Source organism: Aethina tumida, chromosome 5 (assembly GCF_024364675.1).
Source record: "Aethina tumida isolate Nest 87 chromosome 5, icAetTumi1.1, whole genome shotgun sequence".
NCBI classification, from domain to species: Eukaryota; Metazoa; Arthropoda; class Insecta; order Coleoptera; family Nitidulidae; genus Aethina; species Aethina tumida.
In genome coordinates this window covers 19822901-19844481 of record NC_065439.1, presented here as the reverse complement: position 1 = coordinate 19844481, position 21581 = coordinate 19822901, and the positions used below count along the sequence as shown (strand labels likewise).

The 21581-nt window shown below is 32.0% G+C and overlaps 1 protein-coding gene and 1 long non-coding RNA gene across 2 annotated transcripts; both read left to right on the top strand.

The window, feature by feature from the left end:
* Positions 1–11236: 11236 nt before the first annotated feature.
* On the top strand, positions 11237–11722 carry LOC126265617 (uncharacterized). Its single transcript, XR_007548120.1, has 2 exons — positions 11237–11546; positions 11605–11722. It is a non-coding gene; the product is annotated as an uncharacterized LOC126265617 (long non-coding RNA).
* Positions 11723–11808: 86 nt separating this feature from the next.
* Positions 11809–12469, top strand: LOC126265697 (uncharacterized). The gene is made up of 2 exons (XM_049967960.1): positions 11809–12205; positions 12265–12469. Exons 1-2 carry the CDS (start codon positions 11809–11811, stop codon positions 12306–12308), a joined length of 441 nt encoding a protein of 146 aa, XP_049823917.1. The 3' UTR covers positions 12309–12469.
* The last annotated feature ends 9112 nt before the right edge of the window (positions 12470–21581 follow it).

The following is a 21581-nucleotide window of genomic DNA, read 5'->3' as shown; positions in this document are numbered from 1 at the left end:
TGGGGGAAAATAAATGAAATAATAAAATATTTTTAAATTTATTTATTATTAAAAAACTTGCTAAACTTACTTCTAATTTGACTGTCTTCATTTAAATTTAATTTTATTTGCTTGTATTATAATTTTTTAGTAAAAAAATGTGTTCACTTAGAATGAGTTAAGTCAAGTATTACATTTATATAATTTTGACATACTGCGCAACTTTCGGGGAGAGAAGTCTATGTTGAAACAGACGTATATTCATGATTGGATGGTATATTGGTATCTATTAATAAAGGTACTGTGAGATGTGGTTGCCTATTCTAAGACTGACTATCCTGCTGCCCTCTGTTGCTAAAGCAGATTACTAAAAATGAATTTGTATCAATTTTAGGTTGTTTTCTGTTAAATTTAATTTTAATAAGGTTATTAATCCTAATCAATTTAAAATACCGTCGATTTAATTAATTTTTACTTATCTTATATTCAATGCAGATATAAAGATTTAATCAATTTCTACTGGTTTTTCCTTGCTACGATGTTGTTGTGGTTTGGGGATGTGGCACGTTTAACTTTTTATTTTAATTAGTCTCCCTTTTCATTCGCCGTTTCGCGGTCGGTGCGGTTTTTACGACTACACTTTGTCAGTTATTTCCTCGACGTATACAAATGAATGTTTTAGACAAATTGGTGGAAATTAATTAATAAATTAAGTTATTCGTTACAAAAAATTCGGTATAAAACTATTGTAGAAAAATCAGTGTAGGTGGGTGAATAAGTAAATAATTAAAATGTGAATTTGTTAAATAATTAAAAACGAGAGTTGTATTGTTCCATTTCATCGAAGTAAAAAGAGGAAAATTCCAGCCAATTTCAATTCAGATTAAAACCGTATTACATTTAATTTTATTGTTCACAATGAAAACGTGGAGAAATTGTGGTTCGCACAAATGTTATTGTTGTCGGCACAATATCAAATTGCTTTTGAAATATTACCAGATGTGCAACATTACATATTAACCACCCCGGTTATTGCAATAAAACCAATCAAACACACGATAAAATGATAAAATCTCATATTTATAAGGTAATTTAAATTCGACGAAACAATAGGCATAACTATAGTTCGAGGTCATTTAACAAGTAATTTATAACCGAAATAAAATGATGGGTGGCGTAATAACGTGTCGGGAAATAAGTGGGAGGGTAGTCGACGTGTTCCCCACAGAATCGAGCCACCGCAAGGGATTCGGTGCACTGCAGCAAGTGAAATAAACGACCGGGGGAATAGCCGAACACTCACTAAACAAATACGCAACAACATGTGTTTTACCTCGAATCGTACAGGAAAAAAAAACCAACAACGTGCTTTCGAAAGCTTTTACCGCATTTGGGCGATTTGCAACTGGGGGAAAAACCTGACGGCAATGTTTTATGTAATTGTCTGTATTTTTATGAACTACAATTTTACAACAACCTATCAATATTGTTTGCTTCCCACTTCGACCAACAATTCGTGGTGGTATCAGTTGTATTACCTAGTTGGTTTGTAACAAAGAGGGCATAATAACAATTGAAAACACCAAGTTGGTCTCTCCTCGAAAACCGAGAGGAGCAGGAGGCAATAGGCATTGACGGGGCCCCATCTCTTCTCCGGCACGGCCGTGTGCAAATATTTGCTCGGCTCCGCTCACAAAATTAAGTGGAATTGGAATGGAGTCCGAAGGTAAACTGGCGGATAGAACGCCGCAGAGACTCTTGGTGGTGCGCTAAACGGAGACTCCGGGCGGCCGAAGAGGGTGCCATTGTTGTCGAAAAATTAATTATTGTGTCGGCCTGTTTTGCCCGGTGAATAATTGATCGGCACACTCTCGACCGTGTGCTCTTTTGATAACGTCGGTTTTAGTTTTTTTTTGTCGATTGTCCCTTATCGCTTCCACTCTGTCGTTTGGATCGTTGATTGAAAGCTCAGAATTATGTGTTCTTTATCGTGACTTATGCAAATGAAGTGTCTCTTCAATAGTGTTTCAATTTAGAAGTTGGTTTGGAGATGTTTGTAGTAATTGGAACTATTTAGCCGTTCTTGAAACTGTTTGATGGTGCTTATCATAATCATTTACTCGTTACGTCAATTTGCTTAGCTTTCATGTTTGTCTAATTTATATGGTTAAGAATAAGAGATGGAATTAATTAGTTGGTATTGAAAAACTGATATTTAATTTAGTTGAATTTTAAACTCCGATGGTATTAATCATGTTATTCTTCCTTATTTCTTACCCAATATTTCTTCTTAATAAAATTTTATATAAATATTTATTCTTAGTTCAAAGTCGATTGGTCTCATTCTGACCATAAGATCTTGCCTTTCTTTATTTCTTGCCCTATATGTTTTTTTAAAGAAAATTTTAAGGTGCTTCATCAATATTTCTTCTTAGTTCAAAATTGATTAGATTCAAGACTTTGAAAGATAATTAATATTCTTGAAAAGAAGAGATAGATTGAATTAGTTAGTATTAAGATAAATCTAATCCAAATTTCTTCTTTGATTTTTGACTAATATCTATTCTTAAGTTGGTTGTATTCATTATGAACCTAAAAAATTGGATGATAACCAATATTTTTTATATGTAGATATATCTGATAAAGAAAAGATAGATTTAATTAGTTAGTATTAAAGCAAAACTATTTTAGAAACAAATAACATTTAATCTAGTTGAAGTTGAAACTCCGATGACATTTATCCTGGTTACAGCATTTTGCTTTTCTTTATTTCTTGCTCAATATGTTTTTTTTTTAAGAAAATTTTAAGGTGCTTCATCAATATTTCTTCTTAGTTCAAAGTTGATTGGATTCAAGATTTTGAAATATAACTAATATTCTTGAAAAGAAGAGATAGATTGAATTAGTTAGTATTAAGATAAATCTAATCCAAATTTCTTCTTTGATTTTTGACTAATATCCATTCTTAGGATGGTTATATTCATTATGAACCTAAAAAATTAGATGATAACCAATATTTTTTATATGTAAATATATCTGATAAAGAAAAGATAGATTTAATTAGTTAGTATTAAGGCAAATCTATTTCAGAAACCAATAACATTTAATCTAGTTGAAGTTGAAACTCCAATGACATTTATCCTGGTTACAGCATTTTGCTTTTCTTTATTTCTTGCCCAATATGTTTTTTTTTAAAGAAAATTTTAAGGTGCTTCATCAATATTTTTTCTTAGTTCAAAGTTGATTGGATTCAAGATTTTGAAATATAACTAATATTCTTGAAAAGAAGAGATAGATTGAATTAGTTAATATTAAGATAAATCTAATCCAAATTTCTTCTTTGATTTTTGACTAATATCCATTCTTAGGATGGTTATATTCATTATGAACCTAAAAAATTAGATGATAACCAATATTTTTTATATGTAAATATATCTGATAAAGAAAAGATAGATTTAATTAGTTAGTATTAAGGCAAATCTATTTCAGAAACCAATAACATTTAATCTAGTTTAAGTTGAAACTCCGATGACATTTATCCTGGTTACTGCATTTTGATTTTCTTTATTTCTTTCCCAATATGTTTTTTTCAAGAAAATTTTAAGGTGCTTCATCAATATTTCTTCTTAGTTCAAAGATGATTAGATTCAAGACTTTGAAAGATAACTAATATTCTTGAAAAGAAGAGATAGATTGAATTAGTTAGTATTAAGATAAATCTAATCCAAATTTCTTCTTTGATTTTTGACTAATATCTATTCTTAAGTTGGTTGTATTCATTATGAACCTAAAAAATTTTATGATAACCAATATTTTTTATATGTAAATATATCTGATAAAGAAAAGATAGATTTAATTAGTTAGTATTAAGGCAAATCTATTTCAGAAACCAATAACATTTAATCTAGTTTAAGTTGAAACTCCGATGACATTTATCCTGGTTACTGCATTTTGATTTTCTTTATTTCTTTCCCAATATGTTTTTTTCAAGAAAATTTTAAGGTGCTTCATCAATATTTCTTCTTAGTTCAAAGTTGATTGGATTCAAGACTTTGAAAGATAACTAATATTTTTGAAAAGAAGAGATAGACTGAATTAGTTAGTATTAAGATAAATCTAATCCAAATTTCTTCTTTGATTTCTGACTAATATCTATTCTTAAGTTGATTGTATTCATTATGAACCTAAAAAATTGGATGATAACCAATATTTTTTATATGTAGATATATCTGATAATGAAAAGTAAACTCCACATAAAATAAACAAAACTCCGTATTTAGAAAAAAATTGGTCGAAAAATTTAAAAATTGAATGTAAGCAGAAAATAAATGGTACGCCCGTGCCGAATGGAGCCAACATCCAACGAGCCAGCCAGTCATCCATCGTTATTTACTTTCCGAAAGCTCTCGGCTTATATTAATAATAGCTCAAACAATTAGTTAAATATTAGGCTGCATTACGGCGCAGCGCTCGTAATTAAGTCTTGAATTAGTAAGTAGGGTCGCGGGACGGTTGCCGGGCCGTTGCGGGGGTGTAAGACTCGCACAAAATGGGAGGGGAGGCTTTTACGTCTGGTCCACCCGCCCCCGGGACATGCCGAGAAATTGTTCCTGTTTTCCTGGTAATGGATGCGATTTGTGTTCATTTGGCTGGTCACTCAATATTGTATGGACCTACGGGTTCATTTTTTCGCTCCTTAATTAAACATTTGCCAATCCATTACTGCGACTTCTTCACTTAGCCATTGATTTTTTCTTGTAAGATGACCTAAATATTGGTTGTACGGGATAGAATAATAATTTGTGTTCGGTTTGCGTCAAAGTTTGCGGTGTAATGTATCTCCATTGGGGTGCAATTACTCGGCAATCGCAATGTAAATAACCGAACGGACTGTTTCAAATAGAACACCTTATCTATTTAATTGAACAATAATTTAAGCGGGAGGCAAATTGCGCCCGGTATAGTCTTTTGTGCCCGTAGATGGAGTGAATCGCCCGAAAATAAACAGCACAATAGGATAGTAATAGGCAAAGTTGGCCACAATTACTTAATCTGCCCGACCGGGAAATCCAGGCCCGTCTGCGTTACTCCCTGGACCTTTTCGCCGATCTCTGTTCCGCAGATAATTAACGGTTCTGAATAAATCCGGGCAACAACTAACTTAATCTCGATAATTGGAACATCAGTCTTTATTACATTCGCTTACTGCAGTTTTAAACTTTGCAATAATAATATTAGTTGTGAAAATTTGTTACAACAAAGCACAGTGCCAGCTTTAACGTAAATTTATAATTTATTGTGTCGGTAATAAAAAAATGAAACACTTAAATTGAGTTTCGGTTTTAATCTACCACAAGATTAAAGATTACAAAAACAAATCTGTCCTGGTCATGATTTTTTATTTTAATTGATCTGAAAAAGTTGTTCCAAATACAAATTCATTACAGAAAAATTAATCTTGATAATTGGAACATTAACCTTAATATAATATGGTTACTGCTGTTACACATTTTACAAAAATAATATTATATGAAAAAAATTGCTCCAATTAAGTACGAGATTATTTTCAGTTCCATTAGACAAGAATTTTTTGAGGATATTTCTGTTCTTAGACAATCAATAAACCTTTAAAAGAAACAATGAAAAAATGTTTCCAGAAACATTAATCTCGATGTTTGGAACATAAGACTTTATATCATTTGGTTATTGCTGTTTTAGACTTTACATAAATATTATTATTTGGAAAAATTTGTCAATGTTCACTCATAATTTAACGTGTTTGTAATTGAAAAATGGGGCTTTAACAGTTCGTTTTGGTATTAATTTATCATAAAAATAAAATTTATAACACCTACAGTGGTTCATTCCATTTCTAATTTATTCAAGTCATGATTCTATATTTTGGTAGAACTTAAATAAGTTGTTCATTAACCAATTCAATTAATCAGGAATTTTTTGAGGACATTTTTGTTCTTAGACAATAAATAAACATTTAAAAGAAACATGAATATATTATTCAGCAACAAAAGAGACTTCATGTTTCCAAAAACATTTATCTCGGTGATTGGGACATAAGTCTTTATATCATTTGGTTATTGTTGTTTTTAACTATTCATAAATAATATTATTTGAAAAAATTTGTTATAACTAAGTACAAGACTACTTTCAAAGTCCACTTATAATTTGTGTGTGTATGTGTGTTTATAATAGAAAAATGAGGTATTAAAATTCATTTTGGTGTTTAATCTATTATAAGAATGTAATTTATGAAACCTACATTGGTTCATTCCATTTCTAATTTATTCAAGTCATGATTCTATATTTTAGTAGAACTTAAATAAGTTGTTCATTAACCAATTCAATTAATCAGGAATTTTTTGAGGACATTTCTGTTCTTAGACAATAAATAAACATTTAAAAGAAACATGAATATATTATTTAGCAACAAAAGAGACTTCATGTTTCCAGAAACATTTATCTCGGTGATTGGAATATAAGTCTTTATATCATTTGGTTATTGTTGTTTTTAACTATCATAAATAATATTATTTGAAAAAATTTGTTATAACTAAGTAGAAGACAACTTTCAATGTTCACTTATAATTTAATGGGTTTATAATAGAAAAATGAGGTATAAAATTCATTTTGGTGTTTAATCTACTATCAAAATGTAATTTATGAAACCTACATTGATTCATTCCATTTCTAATTTATTTAGGTCATGATTCTATATTTTGGTAGAACTTAAATAAGTTGTTCATTAACCAATACAATTAATCAGGAATTTTTTGAGGACATTTCTGATCTAAGACGATAAATTAACATTTAAAAGAAACATGGATATATTATTTAGCAACAAAAGAGACTTCATGTTTCCACAAACATTTATCTCGGTGATTGGAACATAAGTCTTTATATCATTTGGTTATTGTTGTTTTTAACTATTCATAAATAATATTATTTGGAAAAATATGTTATAACGAAGTACAAGACTACTTTCAATGTTCACTTATAATTTAATATGTTTATAATAGAAAAATGAGGTATAAAATTCATTTTGGTGTTTAATATACTATAAGAATGTAGTTTATGAAACCTACATTGGTTCATTCCATTTCTAATTTATTTAGGTCATGATTCTATATTTTGGTAGAACTTAAATAAGTTGCTCATTAGCCAATTTAATTAATCAGGAATTTTTTGAGGACATTTCTGTTCTTAGATAATAAATAAACATTTAAAAGAAACATGAATATATTATATAGCAACAAAAGAGACTTCATGTTTCCAGAAACATTAATCTCGATGACTGAAACATAAGTCTTTATATCATTTGGTTATTGTTGTTTTTAACTATCATAAATAATATTATATGAAAAAAATTGTTATAACTAAGTAGAAGACAACTTTTAATGTCCACTTATAATTTAATGTGTTTATAATAGAAAAATGAGGTATTAAAATCATTTTGGTGTTTAATCTATTATAAGAATGTAATTTATGAAACCTACGTTGGTTCATTCCATTTCTAATCTATTCTAGTCATGATTCTATATTTTGGTAGAACTTAAATAAGTTGTTCATTAACCAAATCAATTAATCAGGAATTTTTTGAGGACATTTCTGTTCTTAGACAATAAATAAACATTTAAAAGAAACATGAATATATTATTTAGCAACAAAAGAGACTTCATGTTTCCAGAAACATTAATCTCGATGACTGAAACATAAGTCTTTATATCATTTGGTTATTGTTGTTTTTAACTATCATAAATAATATTATATGAAAAAAATTGTTATAACTAAGTAGAAGACAACTTTCAATGTTCACTTATAATTTAATGGGTTTATAATAGAAAAATGAGGTATAAAATTCATTTTGGTGTTTAATCTACTATAAGAATGAAACCTACATTGGTTCATTCCATTTCTAATTTATTCAGGTCATGATTCTATATTTTGGTAGAACATAAATAAGTTGTTCATTAACCAATTCAATTAATCAGGAATTTTTTGAGGACATTTCTGTTCTTAGACAATAAATTAACTTTTAAAAGAAACATGGATATATTATTTAGCAACAAAAGGGGCTTCATGTTTCCAGAAACATTAATCTCGGTGACTGAAACATAAGTCATTGGTCATTTGTCATAAGTCATTGGTCATTTGGTTATTGTTGTTTTTAACTATTCATAAATAATATTATTTGAAAAAATTTGTTACAACTAAGTACAAGACTACTTTCAATGCCCACTTATAATTTAATGTGTTTATAATAAAAAAATGAGGTATAAAATTCATTTTGGTGTTTAATCTATTATAAGAATGTAATTTATGAAACCTACATTGGTTCATTCCATTTCTAATTTATTTAGGTCATGATTCTATATTTTGGTAGAACTTAAATAAGTTGTTCATTAACCAATACAATTAATCAGGAATTTTTTGAGGACATTTCTGATCTAAGACGATAAATTAACATTTAAAAGAAACATGGATATATTATTTAGCAACAAAAGAGACTTCATGTTTCCACAAACATTTATCTCGGTGATTGGAACATAAGTCTTTATGTCATTTGGTTATTGTTGTTTTTAACTATTCATAAATAATATTACTTGGAAAAATATGTTATAACTAAGTACAAGACTACTTTCAATGTTCACTTATAATTTAATATGTTTATAATAGAAATATGAGGTATAAAATTCATTTTGGTGTTTAATATACTATAAGAATGTAGTTTATGAAACCTACATTGGTTCATTCCATTTCTAATTTATTTAGGTCATGATTCTATATTTTGGTAGAACTTAAATAAGTTGCTCATTAGCCAATTTAATTAATCAGGAATTTTTTGAGGACATTTCTGTTCTTAGACAATAAATTAACATTTAAAAGAAACATGGATATATTATTTAGCAACAAAAGAGACTTCATGTTTCCAGAAACATTAATCTCGGTGATTGAAATATAAGTTTTTATATCATTTGGTTATTGTTTTTTTTTTAACTATTTATAAATAATATTATTTGAAAAAATTTGTTACACTCAGTGCACTTATAATTTAATGTGTTTATAATAGAAAAATGAGGTATTAAAATTCATTTTGGTGTTTAATCTATTATGAGAATGTAATTTATGAAACCTACGTTGGTTCATTCCATTTCTAATCTATTCTAGTCATGATTTTATATTTTGTTAGAACTGAAATAAGTTGTTCGATTAGTAATTCCGTTAGATGGGAGTGTTTTGAGGATATTTAGTTCAACCATTTTAAAGAAAAAATCCATAGAAAAAACTGAAAAAAATAAATATTTTTTGTCTCAAAAAATTATCCTTCTTGGAACAAAACATTTCATTTCAATAAAAATCATGTACAGAATGGAAACAAAACATATATGCCCTTCTAAACTTTGGATTCAAGTTCATGGACCAAGAAAAAACAACTCGAGTAAAAAAATTGTTTGGAAAACTGTTCAGAACCTGTTGGCAGTTGCTTTGCGAAGAGCAGATGGAGCAGCGGAGCCGCAAAAGCGGAGACGGAGATGGGGGCGGCGGCGGCGGTGGCGGGAGAATGCCCCCAGAAACGTACAGCCGGCAGAACATTTTAATTAACGTGATTAGGTACCGCTCTCAGACTTGTGTACACAAATAAATTAACTTTAAAACTGAATTAATTGCTTCTTGCGTTTAGGACGAGGCACGGAATTAACGTGCCTTGTTCCGAATTAGACTTGTTGAAGTTTCTCATTATGTCTCTTTGTGCACTTAACCGGAATAAATTACAACGCCGTTTTCCTGGATTATTTTCGGTTTCCGTGACCTGTTGGTCGAGATATTAATCGAATATTTATTGGGCACCCGAATGTGTTTAATATGTAGTTGGGGTTAAATTAAGCAAAAACGGCGGGTGCGTTTAAAAAACCCACCCACCCCATCGGGGCTTGTTTACAGTACACAAAGAATAATTCAATTCCAACTTAACGTACACACACCAGCAACCATTTCCAGTATGTTGTCTATTTAAAATTTAAATTAATCGCCGACTTACGGTGGGGTGTTTTGCAGGGATAAGGGGCCGACTATCGACAATCGCTCGTAATGACGTAATTTGATGATATGTGAACAGCTGTTGGACAAACGACAGCGGGATTTCGGCCCGGGTCCCGGGGGATGAAGGCCCCGCTTTCGGCGGATCCGTGTCTCGGTGCTTGGGACAAGGACGTAGCCGCAGCAAGATTTGCTTTTAATTGAATCACAATTGATGCGAGATAAAAATAATCAAGTGAGTATGTAACATAACCGTGGTTACTCTAACATTACGTTTTGACATCTTGTCAACATCCTCTAGCAAAATGTTCATGTTGAAGATTTTGGTGTGCACCTTTTTAATTTTGTACATGGCGATGGTGGTGTTAGATTTGTACGTGACTTCGGGATTGTGGCCCTTGAATGTCGCCTTCCAAATAGTTTTCCTGGTTTCGCCGTTAATTTCCTTTTTCGGAACGATCAAGGAAGCTAAGGAGCTGATGAGACCGTTCCTCACGACCATTGGGTACTCCATAATTGTGGATGGTGTGAGATATATGATGATATATTTTCAAATGATTTATGTGAATATATTCTCTGTGCCCCCTTTGTTGATTAGTAAAGCGACTGTGTCGATGATTTCGTTCGCTTTGACATATTCAATGTTGAAGAAAATAAGTGACACAAGGAAGAATCAGGTGATGAAGTTTGTTCAGCACAGCGACACCGAAAAGGATACGTCCAAAATTGAATAATGTGTGATTTACATAGTTAAATGTTGTCTTGATGGAAGTTGTACTTATTTCTAATAAATTTATTGATTTACAAAATGTGTATTACTTAAATCCCCTAAGTTTGAAGAATTCCATGATTATTTGAACTAAAAGAAAAAGATAAACTTATGAAATAATTTTTATAAAGTTAAAATATTATTCTACTTACTATGAAAAGTTTCATTAGGTCTTAAGAAGCAAAAATGTTTAAATACGTAGTAATTATTTGGAGATTTGATTTTACCTCTACAAAACCTGTTGGAAAATGATTTTTATATAAATTTGTAACAGAAAAATTGAAAGTAGATTATTTTAATTGAATTTTTGAATCATTAGGTAATAACTAATAATTATATTGGTAATATTATTTGTAATACTCCACTTTGTTATATAATCGTGTTATGATACAAATCTATAGTTAATTCAGTATCTATCAACAATAAAATCATGATGCAGTTGTTAATTTAAAAAAATCATTATTAACTGTAGCTAACGCTACAATCAATGTAAATAAATTTGACATTTGTATCAAAAACTTTGACAAGACACTTCCAAACATGTTCCTGAAGAAATTTCTTGTAGGTCTTGCTATTGCAATCACCTTCTTGGCAATATACTATCAATACAACAAGCCAAAGAAACAAGAGGTTCACATTATGTGGTACGTTTACATATCCGCAACAATTTCTTTGATCCTTTTGAGCACGATTTTAATTTGGCGTAAGCTGTTCAAGCGAAGGATAGTATATAACGTTGCAAATCGTAAGTAGCCTTCCTTCCCTGTTAATTAATCACATTAATATTATTTTTTATGTTTCAGCTACAATTCGTAATGCAGCCAGATAAACAAAATTGAATATATTGATTTTTTATTTGTACCATTATATTGTACCATGTATTCATTTACTCATTTAAATAAATATCACTTTTGATCATAATTTGCCTCTTTTAAATTAACGTCAACGTTAAATGTCAATTTAAAATGAAATTAAAGATATTCTTGTATGTTGCTTTAATAATTTATATGGTAGTAGTTGTTTTAGATTTGATCCATACTTTATTCAAGCTGAAAAGCGGCGAAAGGTTATGGCCGATAGTTTTGGGCTTTCAATTGGCATATCTGATGTCTTCGTTGGTGGCACTCGTCGGAATACTGTTTAACGCTAGACATTTGATGAAACCATTTTTAATTACCATTGTAGATTCTACAATTTTCGATTTTATCAGATTCGGATTGGTACTTTTCAAAGTAGTTTCAGCGAATTTAATCTTTGAGTTGAGTTTGTTGATCGGTAAATTAAGTATTTCGATAACGTGTTTGGTTTTGACCGTTCTGTTAATGAAAATATACGCCAAGAAAGAAAAGGAATACAGAAAACGTATACCAAAAAAGGTGCATGAATATGCTGTTGATAGAATTGGTGAGTTGCTTATTGTAGAAACAGTACATTGCTTAAAACATAAACGTTGTTGATTTCAGAAGTCACAGAGGAAGCAGTAGAAAGATCCTTTGTAAAGACTTAGTTGTTTTTTTACACTTCTCATATCCGTATCTTTTATTTTAATTTTTTCCAATTCTATATATTGCTTTTTCTTTTTTCTTGAATAACAGAAGGGAACCGAAGAATCGTTTATTATTTAAGATCATGTTACTTTTCACTATGTGTCATTTTTTAAGATGGAAAGCGCCCTGGTGTTTTTTAAAACTCGATTTAATGAATTGGTGAGTTGTTTAGTGCAGAAGGGAATATCGTTTCAAACATTCTAAACATTGATTTCAGAAGATACAAATGAAGATTTAGAGGTTGATGAAGAAAATGTTTGGATACTAAGTTTTTGTAGATTTTTGATTATTGAAATAAATATTTTAATATTCACATATTTGGATAAATTTCTTAATATTATTTAATAAGGAATATAATTTAACGTTGTGTTACCAATCTCTACTTTATTATTTTTATTTCTGAAGTATTATAATATATATAAAATATAATAACATATCTTAATATGAAAGCTCTCATATATACAAATGTGTTAAAAATATGAGCTGTACTATTTGGATTCGATTCCAGTACCTATAAGCCAAAGCATTAAATGGCTGAAATTAGTTCAAGGAGTGTGAGAAGATGGTTTGACCCCAGATCTACAAGAAAAGCTATTAAAAATGTGAAAGTCCAATTATGAATTACTTAGGATCCCATTTACTGGACCACAGAACAGTGGAATGAGTAGTTTTTAGTGACGAGTCTAAATTTAATTTATAACAAATGATGGCACTGCTTATGTTTAACATAGTCCCACCAGGGACAAAACTACACAAAAAGTTTCGTATACAAATGGTAGAAATTCAATCCTTCTATGAGGATGCTTCAATTCTTCTGGCGTAGGCCCTCTTAGACTGATTTAAGTATAGGATATATTAAATACACAATTTGATTCCGTGTATTGAACCAATGATGCTCTTAATAAATGTATTTTAATATGAAAACGTGGAGGATCACTTTTCTAACCAAATTCTACATAACCATATTACTAATGAACTCATCACAGCAATACAAGAAGAAAATTTTCGAATCTACGACACGAAGATGGGACAAAATTATAAAACCAAAAGGATGTTATTCAAAGTGTTATGTTATATTAAATAATACATTTAATAATTAAAAATCCTTTTAAAATTAAAATTGCTATATTTAAATTCAGGAAAATATTTGAAATCGAATTATAAATAATGCGAGTTGTAAGTAAGACAAAATGGAGTATGCATTCTGCCGGACATCAGAGTTGTCTAACTTGCAGGAGACAAATGCATCGACATCTATGGGGACATTATTGCATATTCGTATTACTAATAAAAACCAGTACTTTTAACATCATCTACGCGATGTAAAGGTAAGACGAGACAGACGTGCATTAATTAGCAATTATCAAGGATGTCACAAAGGGGTTGCATCGGGTGCGGTTCATCCGCGACAATCGTGCACCGGGAAGTTGCAACAAAGACGCGAACGGTTGCGGCCGCAGCCTCAGACGGGCGGCCGGGGTTAAACGTGCACGACAGATAAAGTTGGCAATTACCGTCTTCGTGACAATATAACGGGCCATCACTCGATCTAATTACGGGGCGGCCGGCACAATGGCGGTCCCGGCTGCGATATGCGCACTAACTAACCGTGTCGGGCTTATCCTAATTACTGCAATAATTAGTGTAGCGCTGGTGTATTGGTGTTTTCTCGCCACAGCGGAGATGCCGTTTTGTTATCGCAGAGCCGCCTACCGGTTGCCAAGCAACAATAATGGGAGCATCGTATTCGCCGCCGACGTAGATGTTTTATGGATTTTCGGCCACTGCTTTTTTGGGATCGGGTCGCGCTTTTTCTCCCGCGGATTCCGATTAATTAACGGTCGCCCGGAAAAAATTACCACCCCCGTTGACATCAGACATTTATTATGATCAATAAAACACTCCATGTTAAATATATCAATGCTAAATTAAAAAAACAAATCAAACAAACAAATATTTATGTTACAAATAAAAATATCTAAATTAACAAAAAATATAAATTTATGGACTACAGAATTTGCTGTAAAACCGTCTGGTTATAATCGTTGATTGAAACCGAATTGTGTTGTAAATCGGGGTTGTTTTTTGTGGTCGCACAGAGCGACGGGTTGCGTTCAACGTAGTGAAGTGATACGGGGAAAAAGCAAACACTGCGTTCCCGCAATGTGTACAGAGCGAAGCCCCGACGAACTTGGTCGGAAAGTCCAAACAATAAAGGGAATCCACGATAAGTTTGTTTTGTTATTCATTATTTATTTGTTCTGCCTTCAAGTGCTATTAGAGTAATTGATCTAAAATTTGTTCAACCACAGCATCGCTCACTTTAATTGCATAATTTGCACACTGCGTTTATTTCATTACAAGTGACATCTGTCGACGTAATACCACTGAATGACCCACTATTAATTACGTTGGAATTGAGTAAAATGTTACTCCATAAATAGTTTATATTTACAATTAGATTAATTAATGTTGCTATAATCAGGCCACAGATGTCAGCACGTTTCGTCTACTGAACATAGGCAATTACCATTACACGCTAACCTTTGCATACGTTTAAAAAATATACCAACTGCGGATTTGGAGGCTATTTCATTAGAACAAATCGATCAATCCGGGTCACCCTAGCCAGATTAGATGGGATCTTGGCGCCGGATCGAAGCAAACTTTATACCTGTCAATTATCCAACGATTGTGATGCAAATCGTTCCCGGGTTTTCGGAGACTTCGATTCGCGGAAATAAGTCCGTACACAAAATCGGAATCCCCCTCATCCGAACGTCGGAACGGAACCCGGGGAAATCGGAGAAATCCGAAATTGAACGCCTAAAATGCTAATTCGAACGCCTCTCGTCGGGAAGTGGTTAAACTGCACAAACATCGTCTATTATATGCGCAATAAGACCTCTCCGGCTCTAATGCGATCTCAATTTAGTTTAGTTACGCTCTGTTACGCGGCTCGCGTGGCAATCGACTCCGTCCTTCCGCCCCCGCCTGGCCGGTTCCCGTGACCAACCCCACACTACGACAATTCCGGCCTGCATTTGTCGCTGCGACTTGTTATTGCCGAATTGGCGGAAGGAATCGGGATTAATTATGATGCCGCCGCCGGCTTCGGTGACAAATCCAAATCAATTAGTCCGATTTGTCGGCCGTCGATCATCCGATTGGTATTTAGGGCGAACCCATATCTACCATCGTTTATTTGTGATTTATAGTTCAGATAATGGGATCGGTAAAATGACCGATTCAGATTGACTGAATTACTTGAATTATTCTTAACTTATAGTTCTATATATTAGAGTACTCTTAATCTGCAACCACTATTACACCAAGCAATTTTGTTGTCTATATTAGAGTTAATGTGATCCGCATTATTTCTTCTGTATTTTTGACAAATTATTGAAATATTTAAAATAACTTACAAATGTGGAATCAGTGAGGTGTATAAGTATATAAGTGAAATAAGGATTAAGACATAGACATTTTTCAAATATTACATTTTACAGCAAATATTTTATACTAATACAAATTATTCATATTTTATAATTTTTGTCAATTAAATTTAAAATATCTTAATTTAGAAAGGAAAATGAGATTCTAGAAGATTAAATTTATAAATATGGACCTCACAGTTTATATTTAGTTTACTCTTAAAACTGATATGAATGATATATTTATATATACTGTATTATTATTATGTATATTAACTGTAAATATACTATGTATCTCGTGTTGCCTATACCGAAGCAAAGGTAATGGTGCCATCTGCAGTTGTTCTATATTCCTAACTTATTAAACACCAGGTTAGTATACAATAATTGATTATTTTATATTTGTTGAATATTTCGTCAAATTTCACAGTAACTTTTAAATTCTATCATGTTTATAAATAAACATTTTTATAAACATTGAATTTTGCTTATTTATTAAGATTCCATTAATCCATTATGCACATTATATAATGTTTGTTGGGTAAATTAATTCAAAGAATCTGATGTCATCGCTAATCAGTATTGTGACTAATTAAAATTAAACGACCTTAGCTCAAATACAAAATGAGTTGTTATTGGCTCAGCTTTTTCGTTCTTATTGCCTCACCTTGTAAATAGTCTTTTTAAACAAATAACACAAACCGAGTTAACATGCAAATTGAGCTGAAAAATATCCAATTAACCCAAACCATATAATTACGGTGTATAAAACTAGAATCGTGTATCAATTACGTGACGACAGGGATAATAAAAACCGGCCACCGCGCACAATAGATTAAATTTAAAACAGGGTCCCGTTTTAAAATTGAATAACACGGTGATTAAGTGATCAATCATCGACGGTGGTCGGCGAACAAACCTCCCTGATATCATTATCGTCATTACAATTTTAAATGAGGCGTAGATTATCCAGTTTACATGGCGAAATCGACGCCGATTTCAAAATAATGACTTTATTATGGCGGCGAGGCGCGTGTGCGTTATACGTTCTCCTGGGAATGTTTTCCTTGCTGTAATTGACGTTGGATTCACTCAATTCACATACAATAATATCAGTCAAAGGTTTAAAATGTGGTAAATTATTTAGAAGTTGATTGATTAGTTTAATTAGAGACCAAATATAGTTTGTTAAGGCTTCAGGAGATTATTAAAGATGTGTTGAGAATGAAGAAAAGGAGTACTCAGTGATTTTTTAATACTTACTATCGTTGAGTTACTCCGGTAAAAATTGAAAGTACTTGAATAGGGAGGATGCATGATTGAAAAAAGTCTTTTCGAAATATATTTGGTTGTAATTAATAAGGAATCGCTACATTCTCCAATTAAAAAAAAATTGTAACATATTTTAGATGTTACACATTGTTTAAAAGTTTAATAAGTAATGACAAAATTTAATTCATCAAGTTTTCAAGAAGATTATTAAAAAAATGTTTTAAAATGAGGAAGAAGAGTATTTTGACGGATATCAAAAATCATTTTATTCTGATACAAATTGGTCTCTATTATTGTAGGAGTATTTGGGTTTGGAGGAGACATTATTAAACTACAAAATTGTTTATCATATTGGATGAAATCTTTTGGGAATGTTTTTCTTGCTGTAATTGATGATGGATTTAATCCATTCTCCAATAAAACATTTTGGTCTTTTAGTTGTTATAAATTATTTGAAAGCTTAAATAAGTTTATTTTTTACTACAACAATAAATATCAGATCAAATTATGGTTTCAAGTACTGTAGAAAAAAAGTTAAATCTTTTGGGAATGTATTCCTTGTTGTAATTGATGATGAATTTGCTCCATTCTCCAATAAAAAAACTCGTCGTATATTTTAGATGTTATACATTGTTAATAAGTTGATTAATCACTGTAAAGATAAAATTTATTGAGTCCTCAAGAAGATTTCTAAAGAAGTGTTAAGAGTGAGAAAGAATAATTGTTTTATTCTGATACAATTTGTTGTCTATTGTTGTAGGAGTATTTGGGTTTAGAGGAGACATTATTAAACTACAAAATTGTTTATCATATTGGATGAAATCTTTTGGGACTGTTTTTCTTGCTGTAATTAATGATGGATTTAATCCATTCTCCAATAAAACATTTTGGTCTTTTAGTTGTTATAAATTATTTAAAAGCTTAAATAAGTTTATTTTTTACTACAACAATAAATATCAGATCAAATTATGGTTTTAAGTACTGTAGAAAAAAAGTTAAGTCTTTTGGGAATGTATTCCTTGTTGTAATTGATGATGAATTTGCTCCATTCTCCAATAAAAAAACTCGACATATATTTTAGATATTATACATTGTTGATAAGTTGATTAATCACTGTAAAGACAAAATTTATTGAGTCCTCAAGAAGATTTCTAAAGAAGTGTTAAGAGTGAGAAAGAATAATTGTTTTATTCTGATACAATTTGTTGTCTATTGTTGTAGGAGTATTTGGGTTTGGAGGAGACATTATTAAACTACAAAATTGTTTATCATATTGGATGAAATCTTTTGGGAATGTTTTTCTTGCTGTAATTGATGATGGATTTAATCCATTCTCCAATAAAACATTTTGGTCTTTTAGTTGTTATAAATTATTTAAAAGCTTAAATAAGTTTATTTTTTACTACAACAATTAATATCAGACCAAATTATGGTTTTAAGTACTATAGAAAAAAAAGTTAAGTCTTTTGGGAATGTATTCCTTATTGTAATTGATGATGAATTTGCTCCATTCTCCAATAAAAAAAACGTATATTTTAGATGTTATACATTGTTGATAAGTTGATTAGAGACAAAATTTAATTTATTAAGTCTTCAAGAAGGTATCTAAAGAAGTGTTAAGAGTGAAAAAGAATAATTGTCTGATACAATTTGTTGTCTATTATTATAGGAGTATTTGAGTTTAGAGTAAAATGATGATGAATTTGCTCAATTCTACAGTAAAAAAAAATCCTGGTTGCATATTTAGATGTTATACATTATTTAAAATCTTAATATATATGTTGTTATTCACTTTAGAGACAAAATTTAATTTATTAAGTCTTTCAGAAGATTATTAAAGAAGTGTTAATAATGAGAGAGTAGACAGACAGATATTTGTTTATGGTTACTATTCTGATAAAATTTGTTGTCTATTATTGTATTTGGGTTTGGAGAAGACATTACTGAATTACAAATATATAATAATATCAAATTGTTGTTTTAAGGTGGGTGAAAACCAAATGGATGAAGTATTTTGGGAATGTTTTCCTTTCAGCAATTGGTGACATTTTAGATATGTTATAAATTGTTCAAAAGCTTAAGTAAGACAAAATTTAATTTATTAAAAGCTTCAAGAATATTATTAAAGAGATGATCATTGAATTATGAAGATTAATATCAAATCAAATTTTGGAAGTGAGTAAAAATCAAATGGAGAAAGTCTTTTAGGAATTATTTTTTTGATGTGGTAAATCCCATTTTGTAATAAAAAGTTAATTAATTATAGAGACCAAATTTAATTTATCAGTTCTCCAGAAAGATTAATAAAGAAGTGTGGAGAATGAGAAGATACTGTTTTTTGGTGCTTATTAATAATTGTTTTATTCTGATACAATTTATTGGTTATGATTGGGAAGAGTATGTGGGGTGGGGTGAAGCGCGATCGAGCTCCGGAGATTATTATCAGATCCAATTGTGTCCTTAAGTAGAGTAAAAAACAAACGGATGAAAGTCTTTTGGGGCGATCCTCTCTTTTCAGTCGTCGATCCTCGTCGCTCCCGCAGGGCCATATCGATCAGGACCAGAGTATATCCTAATAGGATTTCGTAGTAGTTGATTACCATTTCAATAGAGGGATTTGTCATTTTCAATTAAAGTTGAGTCCTGCATCTCACAGTTAGTCCTCCGAATGGGGCTTTTAGCGGGGCACGGCAAAGGTCCTGTGCCGCCGCCACCGCCGCTCCTTTAACGCTTAAGTGTCTAAACCTTTTGCCGAGGACGACAACGATTCACTCTAATTGAAATTGTTCCGGATTTATACCTACTAAATTGTATGTTAATTAGGTTTATGGGATGCGCCCGATCCGATTGGCCAATTAATTTTTAATCGTTTCCGTATCCATGCACTTTGCAATAGTTTACCGTGCTGAATTAATTATGCGCATCCACTTTATTTATATGCAAGTTTCAGGCACTTGCAATTTTAAACTTGCGTTACAACAAAAATAGTGATAGTGAGCATTTTTTCAACTGTTTAATATGAGTCTACAAATTAAATGAAATGTAAATCACATGCAAAAAGGCTCATTCTATTATATTTTACATAGTTAATTAATTATGACCTGTTCCCATGGAAAGAAAAAAAGACTCTTTCGACAAAAGTGAAGAATTAACTAGTTTCACATTTGCTTCCTTCAAAGTTTTAATGAAATGATACCTTTGTCCTTTGATGATGAAGTCTCAGTGCCAATATCCGTTGACACATACTAATTATTTTTAAACTATTAAACGAACAACCTTCAAATCAATTCTCCATACTTGGTTCAAAGGATAGACTAATCAACCGGGTCGAATTGGAATCACCTCTGTAGGTTATAAATACAGCACTAATGAGCCTTAAACAAAGCGACCGACTTTTAAAGTTGTCTTTGATGCAAACGACCATTAGGCATATGGTCCCAATTTCTCGGTCGCACATTTATGTCTTTTTGCCATGCTACCTTCGACTCTTCGGGGTGTCGTCTCGTGCGATGAAACATTACGAGTAAAAAAATCGAAAATTGGGTTTTACGGAAGATCAGAAATCGAAGCTAATTGCCGAGTGATGCTGTGGCAGAGTGTGACATGAAATACGGCCTCATCAATGGGCACATTATCTTAATTAAATCAGTGTGAAGGCACAAATTGGCAGTTGGCATCGCTAAAGCGGCCCACCGTTCCAAAAATACACGAACCAAGTGGCAAATTGGCCGCAAAGTCGGCCGATTGTTTCAACAATGGACGTCTTTTAGATCCTCAGATGTTTCGCTTTAGTTCCGCCACCGGGCGACCATCAAAGATTGTCGCACATTACCTCCGAAATAACCCTAATGAATACCGCGCTTTATTAAACGCTTCCTGTCCTAGAAATAGCCAATAATTTAGGGCGTAATTGGTGTCCGGACACACGACGTCACCGCCGCTTAATTATCTCGACGAACCGCAAGTGAATGTTGGACGTTTGAACGACGATTTTACGGCCCACGTCCGTCCCTATCCGGTCTGGGGGTTTTTCAATCTTCCCCCGTCCTTTCACTGAATATTTGTGCTTAAACTCCTCCAACATATTTCGTGGTGCAGCTTCTTGTATGACGTGGTGACGACCGTTCTTACATCGCCATCGATTTCCACTCCTTAGTGGAACAAATTATTCGTCGAAGCATGCCGTTCCTAAATTGATAATTACCACGAATTTCCTTGTGCAAACCAATTGATTTCGAAGCGTCGGAAGTGGCGGGAGGTCGGCGAGGCTGGCAGATGGATCGCTGAAAGGAATCGTCGGGCGCCCATTAAAGGGTGGCGGCGGGTTAAGTGTGGGTGGGCGGGAGAGTAAGCAATCCTTGCCTGCAGTGTGAATGTTTAATGGGTCTGAGAGCTCGGATCGGATGCGGTCTGGAGGTCGGGCCTCGCTTCGCTCCGTTCACTCAGCTTGCGGTCTACGTTCCTGGGGGCGAACCGAACTGCACCAGCCACCGCCGACAGGACCTTCAGCGCCCTTCTGCCCGTTCG